Raw genomic sequence first — 20,917 nt, 5'->3', positions numbered from 1 at the left:
CCTTTCTATTAGCGGAAGGTAGTCCCCTTCCTTCTGTATAGCTTTGCCAGGAAACAAAAGCAGCAACAGGCATAATTTAACCTGTCTCGGATCCATATTAGACTTAACCCAGTCATACTGAGTAATCAGAGAGGGCCTACTGTTATTAATATCCTTGTTCCATACAATACAGATTACTTTTCTTGATAAGCAAGCTACCAGCTACTGTTTCTGGCTGTCAGACCCACATATGTGCCATGACAGAGGAAGATGGTGGGGTAGAATTAAGTCTTTTGAGAAATGCTTGCAGGTCTCTAACTCTCCAAGGTGTTTTGCTAAATTCTATGCAAACCAGAATGCTACCTGTCCTTCGTGACAAGCACCGTCCTGTCCCCCAAATCAGTCAGCAGTGTTAAAAAACCTAAAATAATTTGGAGCATCTGCTGTGTCTGTGTACCTCTAGATCACCACAGCTACTTCTTGCTACTCTTTTTTTTTCTTTATGCAGAACATTCTTGCCTGCTGGTTGAAGTTTCTAATGTAGCGAGGAGGTTAAGAAACAAACAACATGTTCCAAGCCAATGGGACTGAAAACAGCTACCTTCCACATGAACTCCTGCAAATACCTATTTTAAGGAGGAAGCCACATATGAGGAGTGGCTTGGGAGAGGAGACACTACACCCAGTAATGGACTATGCAATGCCTGAGGTTACTTTGGGTCCCGGGAGAGCCTGGGAATCATAGAATCGTTTAGGTTGGAAAAGACCTTTAAGATCATCCAGTCCAACCATTAACGTAATATTACGAAGTCCATACTAAACCAATTAAGGGTAGACTAGACTAAACCATGTCCCCAAGTGCTACGCCTACCCGTGTTTTGAACACTTCCAGGGATGGTGACTCCACCACCTCTCTGGGCAGCCTGTTCCAATTCTTGACCACCCTTTCCGTGAAGAAATTTTTCCTACTATCCAATCTAAACCTCCCCTAGCGCAGCTTGAGCCCATTTCCTTTCGTCCTATCGCTAACTACTTGGGAGAAGAGCCCAACACCCACCTCACTACAACCTCCTTTCAGGTAGTTGTAGAGAGCGATAAGGTCTCCCCTCAGCCTCCTCTTCTCCAGGCTAAACAACCCCAGTTCCCTCAGCTGCTCCTCATAAGACCTGTGCTCCAGACCCTTCACCAGCTTCGTTGCCCTTCTCTGGACACGCTCCAGCACCTCAATGTCTTTCTTGTATTGAGGGGCCCAAAACTGGACACAGTATTCCAGGTGCGGCCTCACCAGTGCGGAGTACAGGGGAACAATCACCTCCCTGCTCCTGCTGGCCACACTATTCCTGACACAAGCCAGGATGCTGTTAGCCTTCTTGGCCACCTGGGCACACTGCTGGCTCATGTTCAGCCGGCTGTCTACCAACACCCCCAGGTCCTTTTCAGCCAGGCAGCTTTCCAGCTACTCTTCCCCAAGCCTGTAGCATTGCATGGGGTTGTTGTGACCCAGGTGTAGGACCTGGCACTTGGCCTTGTTAAACCTCATACAGTTGGCCTCAGCCCATTGGTCCAGCCTGTCCAGGTCCCTCTGCAGGGCCATCCTACCCTCAAGCAGATCAACACTCCTGCCCAACTTGGTGTCATCTGCAAACTTACTGAGGGTGCACTCAATCCCCTCATCCAGATCGTTGATAAAGATATTAAACAAGGCTGGCCCCAAAACGGAGCCCTGGGGAACACCGCCCGTGACCGGCTGCCAACTGGACTTAACTCCATTCACCACTACTCTCTGGGCTCGGCCACCCAACCAGTTTTTTACCCAGCGAAGACTACGCCTGTCCAAGCCATGAGCTGCCAGCTTCCTAAGGAGAATGCTATGGGAGATGGTGTCAAAGGCTTTGCTAAAGTCTAGGTAGATGATGTCCACAGCCTTTCCTTCATCCACCAGGCAGGTCACCAGGTCATAGAAGGAGATCATGTTGGTCAAGCACGACCTGCCTTTCATGAACCCATGCTGGCTCGGCCTGATCCCCTGGTTGATCTGCACTTGCCTGTTGAGTTCACTCAAGATGAACCTCTCCATAATCTTTCCCGGCACTGAGGTCAGGCTGACAGGCCTGTAGTTTCCCGGGTCCTCCTTCCAGCCCTTCTTGTAGATGGCTGTCACATTGGCAAGCCTCCAGTCATCAGGGACCTCCCCTGTTAACCAGGACTGCTGATAGGTGATGGAGAGTGGCTTGGCAAGCTCCTCTGCCAGCTCCCTCAGTACTCTCAGGTGGATCCCATCTGGCCCCATAGACTTGTGAGTGTCCAGGTGGCATAGCAGGTCATTAACTGCTTCCTCCTGGACTATGAGGGCTCCATTCTGCTCCCAGAATGGGAAGGCCCATAATGACAGAAGGCCACCTTCCTCCAACTCAAGCACACAGCTTGCAGCTCAGGCATTTTCTTAGCAGCACTGTGCAGAATGTCACCTGTGACATCCAACCCAGCAGCCAATAGCTGGGGTAGTATTGTCTGTGCAGAACTGGCCATAATTAATGAAAAACCGCAACAGTACACACCACTCAAGTTCTCCACCTCCCATTCTGTGTGTATGCAGAGAGTCTGAAGGCAGGTAATACTAATGCAGCACTGTCATATGGTAAGGGAGCTGCTTCCACAGGACCCTCAGAAATTAGTCTCCAGCTTGGATGGCAAAGACAACAAGAATTACCCCTTAAAGAAGGCTAACAGACATAGCCATTGTAAATCTTGTAGCATCTCCAAATTAAATTGGGGAACACCACTAGGAATGCTCTCACCCCAAGAATGTCAGACGTGCTTAAAGCAAATGAGAAGTCATCTTCTCCTGTAGCATCTTGAAAGAAATAAATGTTTTATTTACCAGATCTAAGAAAACAAATTCCTCTTCTTGTTCAAGTACCTGCTCCAATAAGTGGTTACTTTTTAATGAAAGACTGTCCATCAGGGTGATTAGACATAGGCAAGAGACTGCAGACTGACCTGTTGTGTAAGCAGTAAGAGGATCTGGGGGAGTGGCTCACAAATCTTGCAGAACTGGTTCGGTGATGAAGCCCAGTGTCCCGGGTAGGGGGAGAGCAGAGAGGAACAGCTGGGGGCTGCTGCTCTTTCAGAATTTCTGTTCTAGCACCAGAGGCTGTATTACATATGTAACAGTTAAAAAATATGCAGTGGGAACCATTCGAAACAGGCCATTATAAACCTAACCAATAAAACCCACAAGAATTACAGCAAAGTACAATTGTGTTTGGTTTTAAATGCAGCTAAAATACACTTTCTACAGCTAACTGCTTTTTTGGTTTGTTTTTTGTTTGTTTTAACCAGATTTAACAGAAGTGTGACATTTTAATGTCAAACAATTGCTTCCTGCAAATGGAGAACTTGCACTGTTTTCTTTCTCCAGACTTGCTTTTTCATCAGCTGTTGCTACATCCACACAGGGGACATTCCAATGGTTGATATGAGCAACATATTTTTTCAAGAAATTTTAATTCTTGTTGTTTGCCTTAACTATATGCTACTGTTGACTTACACTCTCTGACTCTAGAGGCAGCAGAGAAAGGAAGAGATTTTTTTTTTTGTTTGGTTTGGTGAAGGTTGTGAGGTGGTAAGGGTGAGGTGTTGTTTCCATTAAAGAAGAAAAACCCCTTCAGATAAGTCCTTTAAATCACAAAAAGGAATCAAATATTTTTTAATGAGGCTGCCAAGATGCTATTTTGTTGTAAGGTAGAAAGTTCAGCATCCATTTCAGGATTCAAGTTTCATAGGCACCACACCACAGTGGTTTTATGTAGGAACTTGGTGGGGTTTTTGTTTGTTTGTTTGTTTTTAAATAAGTATTTCCAGCAACTTAGAAACAGTGAAAATTATGTAGTACCGGGTAATGAAAAATGCACTATTTCATCCCAATTTTGTTTAGTGTTGAAAAGCCACAAGTAATGGAAAATGACATAAAATGGGACAGTTCCATAATATTGGGTACTGCATTGAGATGTTTGTTTGAATTCTTACAAACACATCCATAAGTAACTCAAAGGAACACAGTTCTTACTAAACTGCATCAGACCACCTATCCATCCACTCCACTTTGTTATCTTTGATAGCACTTAATAAACTCCAGAGAAAATAGTTACGGGATATCTGCATCGGATTAAGTCTCTTCCGAACCTCTAGAACCACTTAAAACCCTTTTTCACCTCTGGTAACACTAGCAAGTACACAACTTCTAAGACTTACTTTGTTGCCGCATGTACCCATTTTAATACTATTACAGCAGTATTTGTCCTTGCCTTATTAATAACTCATGACACTAATTTCCGTTACAGGTAGCTTCAAACAGTACAAAACATAATTCTCTGATGAGTTTTATGAACACAGGACTCAGTTTTGCAGCTTGAGCAGTTGCAATAAAGGGAGAAGAGGAGGAGCTTGCTGTTGTTGTAAATTATGAATTCTGAAAGTTTTCAATTGTAATTTCTTACAATGTCCTTGTAAACTCACAATCATTGTATTCAGGAAACAGATAAACACATTTGTGTTAACATATAAACAGATTTTGCCACTTCTGTGCATATTTTTTTGTTTTTAAATGAAACACATCACTAAAGAGAAATTCTAACAGTGTACTTGTCCAAAATGCTTACCTGTATTACCTCCTATACTGTGAGAAATGGTTTCACCCTGTGCGCTCTTCCTGCTAACTTTCTTCCACTTTCTCACCAGAAACTTTAACCTTAGTAACAAATAAATTTGTACAATCATTAAAAATAAGCAAAAATACAATGAATACTAAACTCTTTGTTAGCATGAAACATATTAAACAACATGAGTAACAATCCTTGCAGGAGTGGAGAGAGAATTCTTCAGCTTCAGTCTTTAGAAGGAAGGCTTATCCCATTCTACTCTGCAACAATCCTCTAACTGTTGGAAAGGTTTGCTTGTTTTGGCACTGCTCCTCCACTCTGTCCCTAATTTCCAGAGAGTTCTGCGGCAGCTCTTCCTGCCTCAGAGGAGAAGTTTGGAGGTCACTATTCCTACATCCTTTGATATTGCTATCATTATAGCATCCACATCAAAGACATTCTGTACCATCTCCTGGAAGTCTTAAACTTGCTAGTAATCATTTTTACTAGACAAGGAAGTGTCTCAGAAGTAACCACCTATTACATTTAAAACTATTTTTTTCATGAAATAGACTCAAAAGCCATTATGAGGTGGCATACTGTCCCGAGCGCAGCTAACAAAATCCATTTGATAGTAAGTGACAGAGTATGATAGAATCATACCCAATGAAACACAGGCGAGTGGATTCAAGAGAGGAAAACCATTACTGATGAACTGATCACATTCTGACACAAAACGGACTATCCAGTGAGTCCAAACAGATAATGATCAGACCCGAAAAGACATCAGTTTGTCACTGTTGTGCACTGATTCTCAAATATATTGCAGCTCGGTATCTCTCAAGATAGATGCAGCTTTTATAAACCTTTAGCTTAGTACACATCCAACTTAGTGCTGACTCTGAAATAGCAGGTTGGCCAAAGTTAGAGCTAACAAGTCATGTTTGAACTAGTTTTGGAGATAGCTTTTGCTTAATATTAATGTACAATAAACCTTATCAATTTTTAAAATTTCCAAGAAAACACCATGTATGAGAGACAGTGAGCGCTTTGGCTTTACCTTGATACTGCGATGATTGCCCTGACTGCACATCTGAACTTGGTAAAAGGACGGGAACGTGACCCAGAAAGCTGCAGGTCCACAGGTGAGGGGTAGATTCCCATACGTGCTATTAGAGAGAGGGTTGCTTGCTCACAGTCCTGAAATCCACCAAGAAGCAGCAAGAGGTATTTCTTCTGATAAACTAGAGCTTTTCTAAAGCTCTCTGCTCTAAGGTACTTCCTATATAATCTCTGCAACTGGAGAAAGAAAAAAAGGAAAAAAAAAATCCAATCTGTTAAGATTTAGCTACACAAAGCTCAGAAGAGTTGGTCGCTTTTTCCAGCAATATCTCCCACAACTTGGCTGTGCATGGGTATCTAAAACCTATTTTGCTTTACAAAATTGTTGAAAGCTATTTAATAATTATGAAGTATGGAAGCAGTGTACATTTACCTCTAAAGTGAAATTTTGAGCAAGCATTTGCATACAGACTCTGTGACTCGGCCAGTTTTGGTGCAAAGTAGCGGTATTGCACTCTGGCAGTTTGGACACCATACATGGAGGCTTGTACCAAGTCTGCTGAATTTCTGTATGTCTATGAAGTCTTGCCTAGGCTAGAAAATTTTGGCATGGTTACTGGTTGTTTGTGGCTGGTTTTTTGCACACCAAGTTGTCTTCATGTTGAACGTCCACACTGCAGACACAAGGGAAGCTGGAACAATTCTGTACATAGCTAAAAAGCACCCAAGTTTGGAGTGTCAGACTGCCTTAAATGTCCTGAATGCTTCAAAGCAAAATTGTCATACCCGAAACTCTAAACAGTTTAACTCTTTAACACAGAAAACAACATCTGCTTTAAAGAAATATTAACTAGAAAGCATGTTGGGATAAGTGCCCATCTGACGATTACAATCAAATGTCTCGGAAGAATAAAAAGTATTTAAGATTAAGGGGAAAATTTAAAAATAATGGATGTTTGATATTTTCATGCTTAGACAAGAAATCTGAATCTCCCTCTCTTAAAAGAGTAGAAAGAGATTCCAAAGAGCTAGGTTACTTTTGCTGCAAGTTCCTGTCTAACACCAAGAAAGTTACAAAGGAACTTTTCTGATGAGGGACTTATGAGGAAAGTGTTCCTAATTTAATATGCAGTTTATAAAACTGTTCATCTATAAAATCACTTTTTAAAATAGCAACTGAAAAAGATTACAGCAGTAAGTGTAAGTTAAATGCCATCATCTGACAGATACTTATATCCACAGAAATCTGAGCTGTGCATTTCCTGGCTCCTCTGCAACAGCAAGTTTTATCATATTTATAAAAAATAACAGAATTAAGCAAACCAAGTGCCAAAGGTTTAAATGACATGCTAATGGCATTGCTCACTCATCAAGCCCCAGACAGCCCATTTGCTGGCCATCGCAATCATTTTACCTTAGGACTGGACGTTTCTACCACTAGTTTGTTTTCCGTTTCAATGGTCACTTTAGCCAGTTCTGATTCAGCCTGTTTCAGTGCATTCTGCAAAATGTTTCTCTCTCGCTCCCAAGCATCTCTTTCCAGTTCTTGAACAGAGTCAGTATCATCCATACATCTGATCTAAAAAAGAAACCCAAAGGAAGTAAGCCGTGATGGTTTTTGCACATTACTTCCACATCCAAACATCTCAAACTGAATAATAACCTAACTTTATGGACAAACTAAAATATAAAAATAACGAGCCTAAAAATCAGCAATAGCATTCAGGTGTTAAATGGTAGGATGGGAAACTGAAACACACAAGCAGCCCTTCTTAAGAAGTATCAAATTAATTGTTAATCAAGCTACCCCTTCTCCACAGATACGTCTGATCAGCTTTACAGGAATCCTATTCCCTTTAAAAACAACAGTCTCCCAAACACTTGGAAATAGAAACAAATCATCTGGCTTTCTTCCACATCCACAGGCAGCACTGAAACTGTGAAGAAAGTTGTCTGTGCATATACGTGCACAAAAACATGTTGTGAGGCATCTACAGAAGTAAATTCTGAAAAATCACATTCAATTCTGAGAAATTCAGTTTTGTGGTAAGTCATCTCTTGTAGGAATGAGACCCACAACTCCAGGTCCAATTTTTTGTGGAAGTTCTGCCTTCATAACCCTCTTCGTATCGACTATCAATTTAATGGTCAACAGTTACATCAGTGCATGATGCAGCAGACCACAGAGAAACAAAAGATATTTTTTGAGGCAGTTAATTTTTTTATCCCTTGAAATAAAACCTGTACATTAGAGCAGCCAGTACACACAACTGACCCCAATTATTCCTAGGAACTTATTTTAGTACAACTTATTAGGAGTTTGAACTTTTTCAGGAGTATTTTCTTATGAATACCTTAATACACCAACACGTGCCATTTACATTTGTCTTCTATGAAGAGCACAATTTGACAAGCAAAAAATCTTATATAATAAAGTCTAATAAAGCACAGCCATCTAAGTGTTTTTACTGCCTGCAATATATACAGCAACAAATGGGTATTCCAACGCTATCTGTACCTTCATGGCACATAATCCACTTCCCTCCCTTTTGACTTTGCAACTTCTTTAAAATTTCTGAAAGCAAAGGCTCTCCGCTTCTCAGTGTTAGAAAAAGTGCTTCAAGAATCTAATACTACCTTCAGTATTGTTTTGAAATTAGGTATTTATTTCTGTCCAAGTTAAACTCATGTCCTGTACTTATCCAATTCACAGATGTTCTATACAATTTCAGGGTTTTTACAGTGAAGTCAGGTAAACTAAAGCATGCACTTCCCTACATACGGCTTTCACTGGCATGGTTGTGCCCTATCACACAGAGAGATTGGACAGAAGAGCATTTTGAGAACAAGGATAGAGATAAGGACTTCAGATACAAAACACACTTCAGATAAGTATTATTAAAAATAGTTCAAACATGGGAAACAAAACCCATCTGTATTGTACCGAAGTGGAGGGAAGCTGCTTTATATTGGCCTCCTCAGCAAGCATCCCAGTAAGGACTACAGTCCCACCATCCTAGGCATTTTAGACCTACAAAAGCTCAGTTTGAAGGCAGTAACAGATACTTGTAGTATCTGAAGGAGTTCTACATGATTCATCCATGCACTTGATTTCTACTGCACCAGTTGACATTTGATTGACCAGTTGACTCCGTACTCATTTTGGCACAGATTTTTCATTCTGGCATTTTGCCAGTTTCCCTGTCTAATAGTCCCCAATTTATCACAACTGAAGGAAGTGACAGCAGTAAATTCCTTTGGTCTCCAGAGCACGTGGCTCAGTACCTTAAAGGAAGGAGAAATTCAGGGAGGAGACTGAAACAAAAGGTGATTCTAGAAAAAAATCAAAGCCTGAAAAGAGGGCAGAGAAGAGGGACCATTTGTGCCCACAGAGGAAAGGATATCAAGGTAGAGTTTTTGCTCTCTAAGCTATAGAAAGGCATATGTCTTTAGAGTGTTCCACTAAACACTTCTTTTAAGCAAAACAAGTCAGAAAACTTGAGTCCCTTTATCTTAGTGTGGTCATAGTCCCATTAAGGAGGCAATTGCAAAGTCTGGTCCAACAGGAGAAAGGACTGCTATTCTGCATGGCATTCACTGGCTTAATGTTAAGAGGCCTGCTAATAGATGGTGATGAGAGCCTGGAAAACCTAGAAGTTATCAGAAGCATTTGCAACAGAGTTTCTAAGCAGAAGATCTAATGGCATCAGAGGAAAAACAAACAATCCAAACTATTTTTTCTTTTCCAGTAGAGTAATAACATGGAGAGAGTTGAGCCAGAAAAACAGCTCAGCTCTGGAAGGAGTTCTGCTAAGTCAGGTGTAAATAGAGCCATAAGGCTGTCTGGTTCGCCCTCATAGGCTCCCCAAGCATTTTTTCCACAGCAGAGGGCTCTAAAGCTTTGTGAGAGGAAGGCTTAACCAAAATAACGCCATGAACACTTTGAGAAGAGGTTACACCCCCGTCTTGAACGCTGGAGATGATCTATTTGGCAACCACCTAAGTGGTTGCACAGGCAACAGAAGGAAAATATTTCTTGTATTTTGTAAGCAGTTAGACACAGGGAGAGCTTGCACCATGCCTAGCCAGCTTGTCATACATCAGAGTCGTATTACAGAGCACATCAGAAAAAACAAAGTTACAAAAGCCTCTTCAGGTACCAGTCTGAACTCCTCAAACGTGTGTTTTCTGGGGATCTGCTATCAAGCAGGTGAGGGAGTAGAGAGGCTGAATCGAACAGAGCCAAGACTGTTAGGTAGCCCTAAATCCCCAAATTCTGGCTGAAAGGGCTGCAATGTGGTTGAGGATCTCTTTCTTTATTACAAGAGAAAGATATAAATGATAGGGCAAAGTTATCTGGTGAATAAGATGGAAGCTAAAAGTTATGTATTTTGTATAAATAGACCTGAGCTCAGTCTTTGATAGTCCCTGGGCTTGTATAACATATTTGCAATACTGCAAACATCAGTCAAAACACCCCTCCTGAGATGACAAACCCTATTGTGCTTTTTGAAAATTACTTGACAGTTTGCTGAAAAACAACTGTCTCTGGCTGCATATGGAAGCAGCAGCAACACATCCCAGGGTTTGGTATCCTTGGATATATTACATATCTAGGAAAAAAAATGCCGCCAGAAGCAGACTCTGCAATACAACAAAAGCAAGAGTCTGATACTAAAATACGTTAACATAATGACAGTGTGAGTACAAGAGTACATCTTTTTTCCATCCCCAAGGAAAAACACAATTTTCCTCAGAATGTTTTACCAAAAAAGGAGAGGGGGGGGAAATAATCAATCAATCAACTTACATGTGCACTGCAACCCAAAGAATACAGAACAACTTACTCATAATCAACAAATATGCTGTTTTCCTTACCTGAGATGCAGGAGGAGACAATAAATCTGATTCTAGTTCCTTTAATGTCTGCAGTAAAGAGGCTACAGCTTCATCATTTGATACAGAGCAATCATTAACTGTTCTGTTAAACAGAAATACTTTTTCAGTATCAGGTTGATTTGTAGTAATGTCAACATACATTTGATTCCTTCTCCCCACTGGATGATCTTTATGTTTTGACACTGTACTTATGCACTATTCATTACACAAAATACTATGAATACACAAAGAAATGAGCAAGTTTTGTTAATTTTTAAAGAGAATTTCTAAATAGTGCTGCATAAGGATTTGTTCAGAAGTCTGTATTTTATACCAGTCTGAAATTATATCATGCAAATTCAGGCTGCAGCAAAATGTCACTAATACTTTACTCCGCTGCCAAAGTAGTAAGAAATTACTGCAACTTGGTCATCATTCCTGACCCCTAGCCTTTCCCTGCCATGCTAAAGGGAGTTTCCCATTCTAAACCTGCAGATGTGCTGATTAACCTGTTTTCTTGATTGCTCTCTAATCAGACTGCTGCAGTTGCCAAACTACCAAATGACTCTTTCCAGTAGAGTTTTTTTTGGAGTTGTTCTTTTTAAGCAGGGTCACTTCACAGACCTAGTTCAAATGCAGGCACACAAGCTTCTAATGGAAATGGCTGCAGTGGGATGACAAACCAGGAGTCTGCTGCCACCATGAAACTATGGTTTCACACAAGGTTTAAGTCTTGTAAGTAGATACGCTGCTCACTGCCTTCAGCACAGGGCTCTCAGCCATGACCCACACAAGTTCAGAACCAGGATGGAAAGAAAACTATTTTATGAACAACTACTCACTTTTCTACAGTTTTATGTATGAACTCATTCAGGTGCACAGCTACAAAAAGTAACTGCTGTCTTATCTTCTCTAGCTGTTGTTGCTGCTGCTGCAAATGCAATTTTTCAGTTTGTTTTGTCATAGCCTGTTTGGCATTTTGATCTTTGTTTAAGGTACACAACAGTTCTTGCTGACAGTTTGGAGATGGGAGATTTCTTTCTCTTTCTTCTAATATTGCCAGTATTTCCTGCAGCTCTTTAATTCTTTCTTCATCCTTCTGGTGTTGCCGTTCCAAGTTTTGCTATTTGAACAGAATTAGTAGTTGTTAATTGCTTCTTATACATATGCATACACACACATATGTATATACACATACACACATATCAGTGTTTTTTTGGTTTTGTTTTTTTATACACAAACATAGAGACTGCAAATAAAAGCATCACACCTAACTAGCATATCCATCTCAGAGTTCCTTAACTCACAGACCACTTTTAGGGGAAGGCTTACAGTACTACCTTCCAGGGCCAACAGCAAGCCATTTAATGACTCCGGAGTGGGCATTTTCTCTACCCATTTCCAGACATGGTGACGGACAAGTCTCAAAAGAGCCTGCAAAGCCTCCCTCCTCCTCTAATGAAAGTGAAGGAGCTGAGAAACAAGAAGGGTGAAATCTGTACTATCGCAAACCATAATTAGGAGCCTAACTCAAAATAAGGGCAATGACATGAAACCTAGTTCGGTTCCATCTTGTGTCTAAGACATATTCTTCTCCATCTGTTAACAACTAGCAATTCCCAGCATAGGCAAAGATGTAAAGATCAACTTCTGTCAACAACAAATCCAGACACAAACCCCTGAAAGCAGATGCATTTGAGAAATGCAGGAAAAGAACTCATCTAATGCATTTTTCAGAGAGTGCTTTGTTTACGGGAAGGAAACATTTCCATTAAAGAACACCATCCACAGGGTTAAATCCCAGTTTGTGGCTATTTCAATGTAAGGCAAGACTTGCAGAGGTATTCTCACCAGTCTCTCTTGATCTCTCTGCCAGTCCTTCTGTTTCTCTAGCTCTGTTTGTTGCCGCTGTCTTCGCTCTCTCTCACTCTCCTCTTTCTTGTTTTTATCTTGCTCTTTCATCATCTTGAATAGCGACTGCAATTGTTCCCAGTCAGCTTTCAGCTTCTCCTCTCTTTCCTTCTGGGCCTCTAAGGAACGGATTACTTCTTGCTTTTGACCCTGAAGAGATTCCAGCGTAGCTCGCAATTTCTCACTGACCTCTCTCTCCTTCTGGGTTTCTTCGCAGCACATCTGTACTTCGGCCTCTAGCTGCCTTTTGGAACAAATGGCCTTCTGGTGCATTTTCTCAATAATAGCAGCTAGCTCCATAGTTCGGGACCTCTCTTCTTCCAGCTGGGCTTGGAGCTCTTGAACAAAGGCTTGTTCCAGCAGTGACTCTCTGTGCTGACAAGAAGCACCTTCTTTCACTCTCATGCTCAACTGTTCTGTCAAAACTTGTTCGTGATTCAAGGAATTCAGGAGCTCCAGTGAACGATTTTTCTCAGCATCCAAATTTCTCTGTAGCTCTGAGAGTTTGGTCTGTTCCTGGGACAGCAACGCTTCACAGCGGGAGTGCTCGATCTGAAGTTCCCTGCGGAGATTATCATTTACTGTTTGCTCGTGCTCTAGGGACACAGCCAGCTGGCTACTCTGCACCGACTGCAACTCCAAGGCAGCCTGCAGCTCCTGTTCAAAAGGGAAGCACATATTAATAGTCCAGCACAAACACTCATTTGTGGGGCAGGCCGGCATTCAGCAATTTTCAACCTCCTGTTTTATCCAGGAAGAAATTCAAGACTGACCTAGAGTAGTTCAGGTATAAAAGACTTTAATTTAAAATTACAAGTTTAATTTTCTAATTACAAGTGCCAGAAGCATGCTTATTAGCAACATAACCAAAGACTGTAATGTTAAAATATCTTCCAGTACAATATTTTTTCTTCAATTAGTAAGACCCTCATTAGGAAATCACTATTCTTTACATCAATCACCTTAATAAGTGGCATCTGAAGCAGAAATAACCCATGTTGATTTAAAAAGAACCAAAAATCTAAGCAGTACAAGTATATGTAAAACCTCTGAATTTTACAGCCTGTTTAAAGCACACGGTACAGACTGATAAAAATAATTCATCCCTAGGTCCATTCTGGGAGCCAGCCTTTCTTCAGAAGGAAGGAGAGTGACTGAACCTGCAGTCCCAGGGCACTTGCAGACAGTCAGAGCTAGCAATGATATCATCCTAGCGGGGGGGTCTGCCCTACACCCCAGCCAGCACCACCTCTCCCCTGATCTTGTAGAAAGCCAGGTCAGATGCTACATGGCATCAGCTTTCCATCCTGTGGCTTCAAGGGAGGATTTGGGAATGCAAGACTGCAGCAATGTGAACTGTGAATGGTTTAATCTGTTGTACAACTACACCTGTGGCAATGCACACTTGTCTCTGCCTTGGCAAATATGGTCCCTGTCTTCCCTGCATGAGCAGTCTTATTACAAGATAGAGGATGTTATCATCATGTCCTGAAAGGGCTAAACCTCTGACAATACCTGATTCAGATAGTTTTAGTTATTTGCTGAAGCAGAGTAGATAAATAGGACAGATATTTCAAAGAATGTGACTCCTTGTCTGGCACAATTAAAATAGATCTTAAGCTCCTTAGGCTTGCTGTGTACAGCACTGATAACATAGACTCAGGACACCTGTGCCTTGAGATGAGCACTCAAGGAACTGGTTTTGTAACATTCCAAGGCCAAAGGACTGATGAGCTAATTCAGTGACCATATATGGACAAAGGAGGCCCAAAGTTCAACTAGCAGACAAGTGAGGAAGACTATCGGAGACCACCGGAGGACCCCCAAAGACCACGAAAGAGGACGACTACGCATGCGGGTTGGACATTTGCATATGTTAATGAGTTCCAGGAAATCTCATGTTTATGTAGATGAATTCTCAGAAATCCTATGAATATGTATGACTTTATAGTATATAATCTTTGGAAGTTTGCCAAATCGTTGGAGCATTCATGGTGGAATGATCCCCAGTGCTGTAATAAAGGATGCCTGCTTAATAGTAACTTTATTGCTATTGAGTTTTGTTTCGGGAACTTTCTGAATACTCCATTTCCTCCTACGGAGAGGTTTGGACTTTGAAGAATAGTATCCACGAATTTTGTATCAGTCTTACCATGCAAGTAGTAACAAAAATCTCAAACAAACAAAAAATCACCCACAAACCTAAACATCGACCAGAAAGACGATGTGAGAGGCCAGACTACAAGGAAATAAAATCAGAATTGTGTTCCCTTACGTAGGACATTTGACTAGGATTATTTTGGCATTATCTGATAGTTTGATTTTGGTTTTTAAGTTTAAAAAAAGGTTTATGTTAAATCATCTTCCTTTTCCAGACACTGGAGGCCTTTTACAAGAACTGAGTCATTGCTATCACACTATGAGAGAAAGCTGTTCATTTGCTTTCTGTTCAATTTAGAAGAAAGGAAACAAAGAAAGATGTGGTTAACCTCCAGAAATACATGTTATATTAGAAAGGCTCCAGTTACTCTCTGCCAAGCATATGTATCATTGGGTGGTTTTCTTTATAATCTCAGCTGATCATACACATCACATCTTCACAGCACATTTGCTCTGGAATAAAGGGTGCAGTTACGCAATTGTAGAATCTGGATCTCCCTACACAGCAAGGGGCAGTACAAAACTGGTCCCAAGAATGTAAAAGCATAATGCTCCAAAACACAAAGAAGATGTGGGGAGGCGGGGGATGAGGGAGGAAGCATACAACTGCTTATTTCTTCATGTGCACTTAAGGAGGGTAGCTGAAAGCTTTAATTCTGTGAAAACAAAAAAGATGCTATGCACATTCAGTAGAAGTTTTTAAACAGTTATTAAACAAAAAACATTGGATGGAAAAAGACTGCAAAAATAACCTGTTAGTTAACTTCATGCACCAAGGGAGCTGAACTGAAGCATTGAGATGTACGGCATTACCTCCAAGGCCTTTGTCTTTTCATCTTCTGCTTTCTTATGCTGAAGCTGTTGTTCCTCAAACAAATCTCGTAGCTCCGTTTCCTTCAGATATTCAGTCTGCAAGTCTTCAAGTGCAGCTGTCAAATCCTTTTCATTTTTTTCCAATTCAAAACTGCAAAGTTCAAAATGACATTTCTATCTATGTTCAGAACAGAACATCCTTCACCAGCAATTCACGAAAGACGTTTTGGGTTACTTTTTGTGGGTTGGTCTATTGCCTTGTTTCTTTAAGATGGCTTCTGCTCTTTCTAAAGAGGGTCAGTTTTCAAGTCACAGCTATTTAGCATTTGAAAACATTTGCCTCCCTGCAAGCAAAGCTAGAATTGCACTATTTAGTAACAATTAAGAGATAGGGACACGTTATCTATCCTGGCAGAGCAAACTCTTGTCCTGTGAGAGGAATGAAAAACATTGGCAGACACTAGGAATAAGGGGAGGGAGTGGAGAAAAAAAACCAAAGATACACCAGATGACAGGCAAACAGAAGTACCAAGGGAAAGACTAAGACAAAAGGTGCAGGAGTGGGGTACATCAGGGATACAGGGATCTAGTCTGTTGACTTTCAATACACCCATACAACATGCACTTGTTTCCACAACCTTCTCAGTCAAGGCTACAGAGAAGCTAAATATGCAAATTTGAATTGCAGAATAAATAAAATTAAGCGGTTAGTAAAGAAAAATGAACATATCTATGAAAAGTGAGAGAGGTTAAGTTTTCCTCCTTGTGTTTCCAAGTGCTAAGCCATTTGTGGATCCAGTGAGTATAAACCTCTTCCAGGTCTGTTGATAAATAAAATAAATGAATAAATCTACTTCTCACCGTAACTGGTTTATTTCCCTCTGAAGCTCTTCTAGGGATTTCTGCAGCCTTTCATTCTCTTGCTTACTTTCATAAAGCTCTGATTTCAGGGCTGCTTTTTCTTGATTCAAGAGATCACATGTTTCAGAGGCTCTCTTCTGCTCCTCAGAGAGGGTGCTGTGCAAGTCACTTACAATAGATTTTTCCTGCTGAAGCTTATATTCTAGTAATTCAACTAGGATAAGAAAATGTTAACAGTTATTTGTATTACAGAGAACTTGGCAGTGTTATCAGTTACACTGGTTCAAACTGGGCGGCGGGGGGGGGGGAATCAGCTGTATTAAAGTGTTCTTGTCTGGAGAATTAGTTTCTTTTCAAACATGGTATGAATCAGCAGAAAGATGCACATACATTCTATAGCTCTGCTGCTAGTGAACCCCGCAAAGTGAGAACATGAAAGCTGGGCGAGACAATGAGAGCTACTGTGATATACTGTCAGAAACCTGTTACTAATGGATTCTAAACCTCATTAAGCAAACCCATCCTTTTACTAGCAAACATGTATATATAAGAATGTCCTGAAAAACAGCAAGGGTATTTTTACTATCCTTGGTAGGTTTTCTACATGTACATACTATTTAACAAAGAGTCACCCTTCAGTTCTATTGCTTTGGGTTATTTTAAAGGTTCTCTTTGCTTTTCACAGCTTTTTCTTAACTACTAATATTAGAAAGAAGTAATAATTCCTTCCTCTGCTAAAATTGCAGGAAACCTGAGTGCATTCATAAAACTGAAGAATTGTACAGCACCTGCTTCTTTGCAAAACAATCTTTTTTTGCCTTTTATCTTCTAGATAGAAACTAAAGGAGGAAAGAATTGACACAGAAGACTAGATAACAAGAACTTGGCAATTACTACCTTTCCTCCGAAGGTGGTGTTCTTGTTTGCTCCTATGATCTTCTGCATTGGTAAGGGTTTCCTGTAACTGCTGTAGCTTCTCCTGGTTCTGAAGATGCGTCATGCGTAGCTGAGCTCGGAGGTCTTGTATTTCAGAGAGTAAGCTATTCCGGTCTGAGGAGAAAAGGTGCTCTACAACCATCTGCCTCTGTTCCTCCTGAAAACAAACCAAGTCCTATTAAATCTACAAGGCTATTCCCGTATTTTCTACAAGAATAAACCGTAGAGAAACCCTTGCACTAGAAGTTTTATACAGAGGCAACTTCAAATGACTAAGTTCATGCTTCATATTAACATTTTGCATTAACATCAAGTAACGAAGGAAAACCTCACTTCACTAGCTTCCAAATAGAATAATAGTTACTAATAATAGTTTATACATAATAGTTACTACAAACCATCTGGTCTGAACTTAAAAACTAGATATTATCAGGAAAAAAAAATCCCAAACAGATTTGGAGTTAGCTTAATATATACCCTTTGCAAGAGAAGTCTGTGAAGCTCTAGATAGAATTCTTACCCTCATTCCTTTTTATCAAATATTTCCTTCTCACTATCACTATCTTTCTGGATGCCAGCTAAAATACTCAATAGGCTTTGTAACACAATATACAAAGTTTGACAAAAATGGTACCAAAACATAGACTATAAAAGCCTACTGATCCCACGCAATCAGGATTAATGCACAAGCTAAGATTTAACAACATAAGTAATAAAAATGTAAAAACCATAAAAAAATACAGGGGAATAGAGAAGTGATTTATGACCATAACACTTTAAGAGGTTTTCTTACTTGTTGTTTCATGATATACTCCAGTTTTTCCACTAATGAACCATCATCACCAGACCCAGGACTGGAGAAGTGAGACTTCAAGTCAATTTGCAACACATTTCTCTCCTTCTCAAACATGCTCTGTACTGCTTGCAGGAGTTCTCCTCTCCAGTCAGCAGCAATACCTGAATGTTCCTGTTAAATTTTTTTTTTTTTTTTTAAAAAGGCATCTCTCAATCTCTAAGCCAGTCTTTCATATTACTACTGTGTAAGAGTATACCTACCTGACAGATAAGCAGACCAAAGGTGTTCAAAAAGGCCTGTTCAAATCTCAGAAAAGTCCCGTGCTCCTCATAGATATATATACACACACAGACTACATAACAATATACGTTTTTATATGTATTTATAAAACTTGATACCTTGCTTTAAAGGATATTTTTATTGTCATACCTTGTCTCCTCTATCTGCCACCTTGCTAAGGTAATCTTTCAGCGACTGTATAGCATCCAGCAAGGCTAAGCCCTCCTTCTGCCAACCCTCCATCGCTGTTCTAGTCTGATGAACATTTTTCAGCTCCCTAAAACCAAAGGGACGTTCTGACAAACCCAGTATTTTGCAGCTCTCCTCACATACCATCTTCAGCACAGTCTGAGAAGGGAAAAAAAAAAACCACAAAAAAACACCACACCAAACGATAATGCATCGTATTAAGAAACAGGCATCAGCATCCCAACAGTGTAAGAGTAGGATGAGATAGCACTAGACAACAAAAATAAGAAGGCTATCCAAGGCTGTGATACACATAAAGGCACACAGGTCTGCACTGCTACTTGGTATGCTTAATAAACTAAGAATACACATACACATATAGAGTGAGCCAACAGTTACCAGAGAATTTTTATCTCCTAACAACTAAGGTCAATATTTAAGAATACAGTGGTCACTGTATTCTTAAATACTGTATTCACAATGTTAAAGTACAAATGACAGCCTTGGCCAGTGCATCTTATTGCTATGTACATCAACACGCTAATACGCAATTAAGCCAAAGGACTGTACTTTATCTTTGTTGTTTCTTAACTATTTAGCTAACTTTCCTGGGAATAAATTTTCTATCAAGTCTGAAGCCATGTTACTAAACCCCAGTGATGCCAGAAAACTGAACTACGTATTTAGACAACCTTGGCTTAATTTAGCAGATTATATACAAATAACATCTCCCAAAATAATCAGTCTTAATAATTTACACAGTGAAAATAGTTTCCTCTGACATCGTCAGGCAAAATAATCTCTGTTAAATAAATTCCCTGTTCAAAAACTATTACATCATGCACAGATGTTTCCTGGTCTCTTTTCAAGGAAGGTCACTGGAGATTTAAGTCCTTTCCTACATATATCTCATGTGAAATATCCCAGCCTTGATGTGGAGCTGTTCCTCATTGCTACTCACTTTAACACCACCACAGAGTACTTTTCTTTAATTCTTGATATTCTTTCTTTGCACTTTTTTCAATGACTTAACTGTGCAGTCAAGTGCAGTCAACACTGCAACTTGAGTTGCTTTTCTGTCACGAGAATCAAAATAGTGATTACTTCAAGAACCAATGCTAAACAATGAAAACCTTTAGTAAACATTAACAACAGAAGCACACCAAAGTGTTCAAACTAAACATTCAGTACTGGAATACTGTCTGTGAGATCTGAGTGCATAAAGTCTAGATTGATGATCCATGAAAGAAACTAAATTAAAAAATTCTCCATTTCTTATGATAAAATAAAATTCACCTCTTCCATGATGTCTATGAAACTATGCTCTTTGAGAATTATTACATTTTTAGATACAGACTCAGAATGGTTTGGGCTGGAAGGGACCTTTAAAGGTCAGCTAGTCCAACCCCCCTGGCCACAGGCATGGGGACATCTTTCATTAGATCAGGTAGCTCAAAGCCTTGTCCAGCCTAATTTTGAACAATTTCAGGGATGGCGCATGCACAGCTTCTCTGGGCAACCTGTTCCAGTGTTTCACAACCCTCATTCTAAAAAATTTCTTCCTTAATATGTACTCTGAATCTACCCTCTTTTAGTTTAAAGCCATCATCCCTTGTCCTATCGCAACAGGCCCTGCTAAAAAGTCTGTCCCCATCTTTCTTATGAGCCCCCTTTAAGTACTGAAAGGCTGCAATAAGGTCTCCTCCGAGTCTTCTCTAGGCTAAACAATCCCAAATCTCTCAGCCTCTCTCCACAGGAGAAGTGTTCCAGCTCTCTGATCATTTTTGTGGCCTTCCTCTGGACCCACTCCAACAGGTCCCCATCTTTCTTGTGCTGTGGACCCCAGAGCTGGATGTAGGGTCTCACAAGAGTGGAGTAGAGGGGGAGAATCACCTCCCTTGACCTGCTGGCCACGCTTCCTTTGATGTGGCCCAGGATATGGCTGGCTTTCTGGGCTGCAAGTGCACAGTGCAGGCTCATGTCCAATTTTTCATCCACCGGTATCCCGAAGTCTTTCTCTGCAGGGGTGCTTTTAATCCATTCATCACCCAGACAGTTTTGGGTCCCTCAATACAAGAAAGACATTGAGGTGCTGGAGCGTGTCCAGAGAAGGGCAACGAAGCTGGTGAAGGGTCCAGAGCACAGGCCTTATGAGGAGTGGCTGATGGAACTGGGGTTGTTTAGCCTGGAGAAGAGGAGGCTGAGGGGAGACCTTATTGCTCTCTACAACTACCTGAAAGGAGGTTCTAGCGAGGTGGGTGTTGGTCTCTTCTCCCAAGTAGTTAGTGATAGGACAAGAGGAAATGGGCTCAAGCTGCGCCAGGGGAGGTTTAGATTGGATATTAGGAAAAAATTCTTCACGGAAAGAGTAGTCAAACATTGGAACAGGCTGCCCAGAGAGGTGGTGGAGTCA

At 40.7% G+C, this 20,917-nt stretch overlaps 1 protein-coding gene across 1 annotated transcript in view; it reads right to left on the bottom strand.

The window, feature by feature from the left end:
* PCNT (pericentrin) overlaps positions 1 to 20,917 on the bottom strand; it is a 105,653-nt gene that overhangs the window by 7,618 nt on the left and 77,118 nt on the right. The window contains exons 39-50 of the mRNA XM_075711194.1: positions 18,466 to 18,663; positions 18,034 to 18,207; positions 17,202 to 17,397; positions 16,305 to 16,518; positions 15,444 to 15,594; positions 12,411 to 13,127; positions 11,402 to 11,682; positions 10,560 to 10,662; positions 7,096 to 7,260; positions 5,680 to 5,918; positions 4,641 to 4,729; positions 2,980 to 3,133 (exon numbers count right to left, since the gene is read on the bottom strand). Coding sequence (XP_075567309.1) covers positions 2,980 to 3,133; positions 4,641 to 4,729; positions 5,680 to 5,918; positions 7,096 to 7,260; positions 10,560 to 10,662; positions 11,402 to 11,682; positions 12,411 to 13,127; positions 15,444 to 15,594; positions 16,305 to 16,518; positions 17,202 to 17,397; positions 18,034 to 18,207; positions 18,466 to 18,663 — 2,681 coding nt within the window. The remainder of the gene's footprint in view (positions 1 to 2,979; positions 3,134 to 4,640; positions 4,730 to 5,679; positions 5,919 to 7,095; positions 7,261 to 10,559; positions 10,663 to 11,401; positions 11,683 to 12,410; positions 13,128 to 15,443; positions 15,595 to 16,304; positions 16,519 to 17,201; positions 17,398 to 18,033; positions 18,208 to 18,465; positions 18,664 to 20,917) is intronic.

The sequence above is a fragment of the Pelecanus crispus genome, chromosome 5 (genome assembly GCF_030463565.1).
Source record: "Pelecanus crispus isolate bPelCri1 chromosome 5, bPelCri1.pri, whole genome shotgun sequence".
Lineage (NCBI taxonomy): Eukaryota > Metazoa > Chordata > Aves > Pelecaniformes > Pelecanidae > Pelecanus > Pelecanus crispus.
This window is presented reverse-complemented; position numbering and strand designations above follow the sequence as displayed.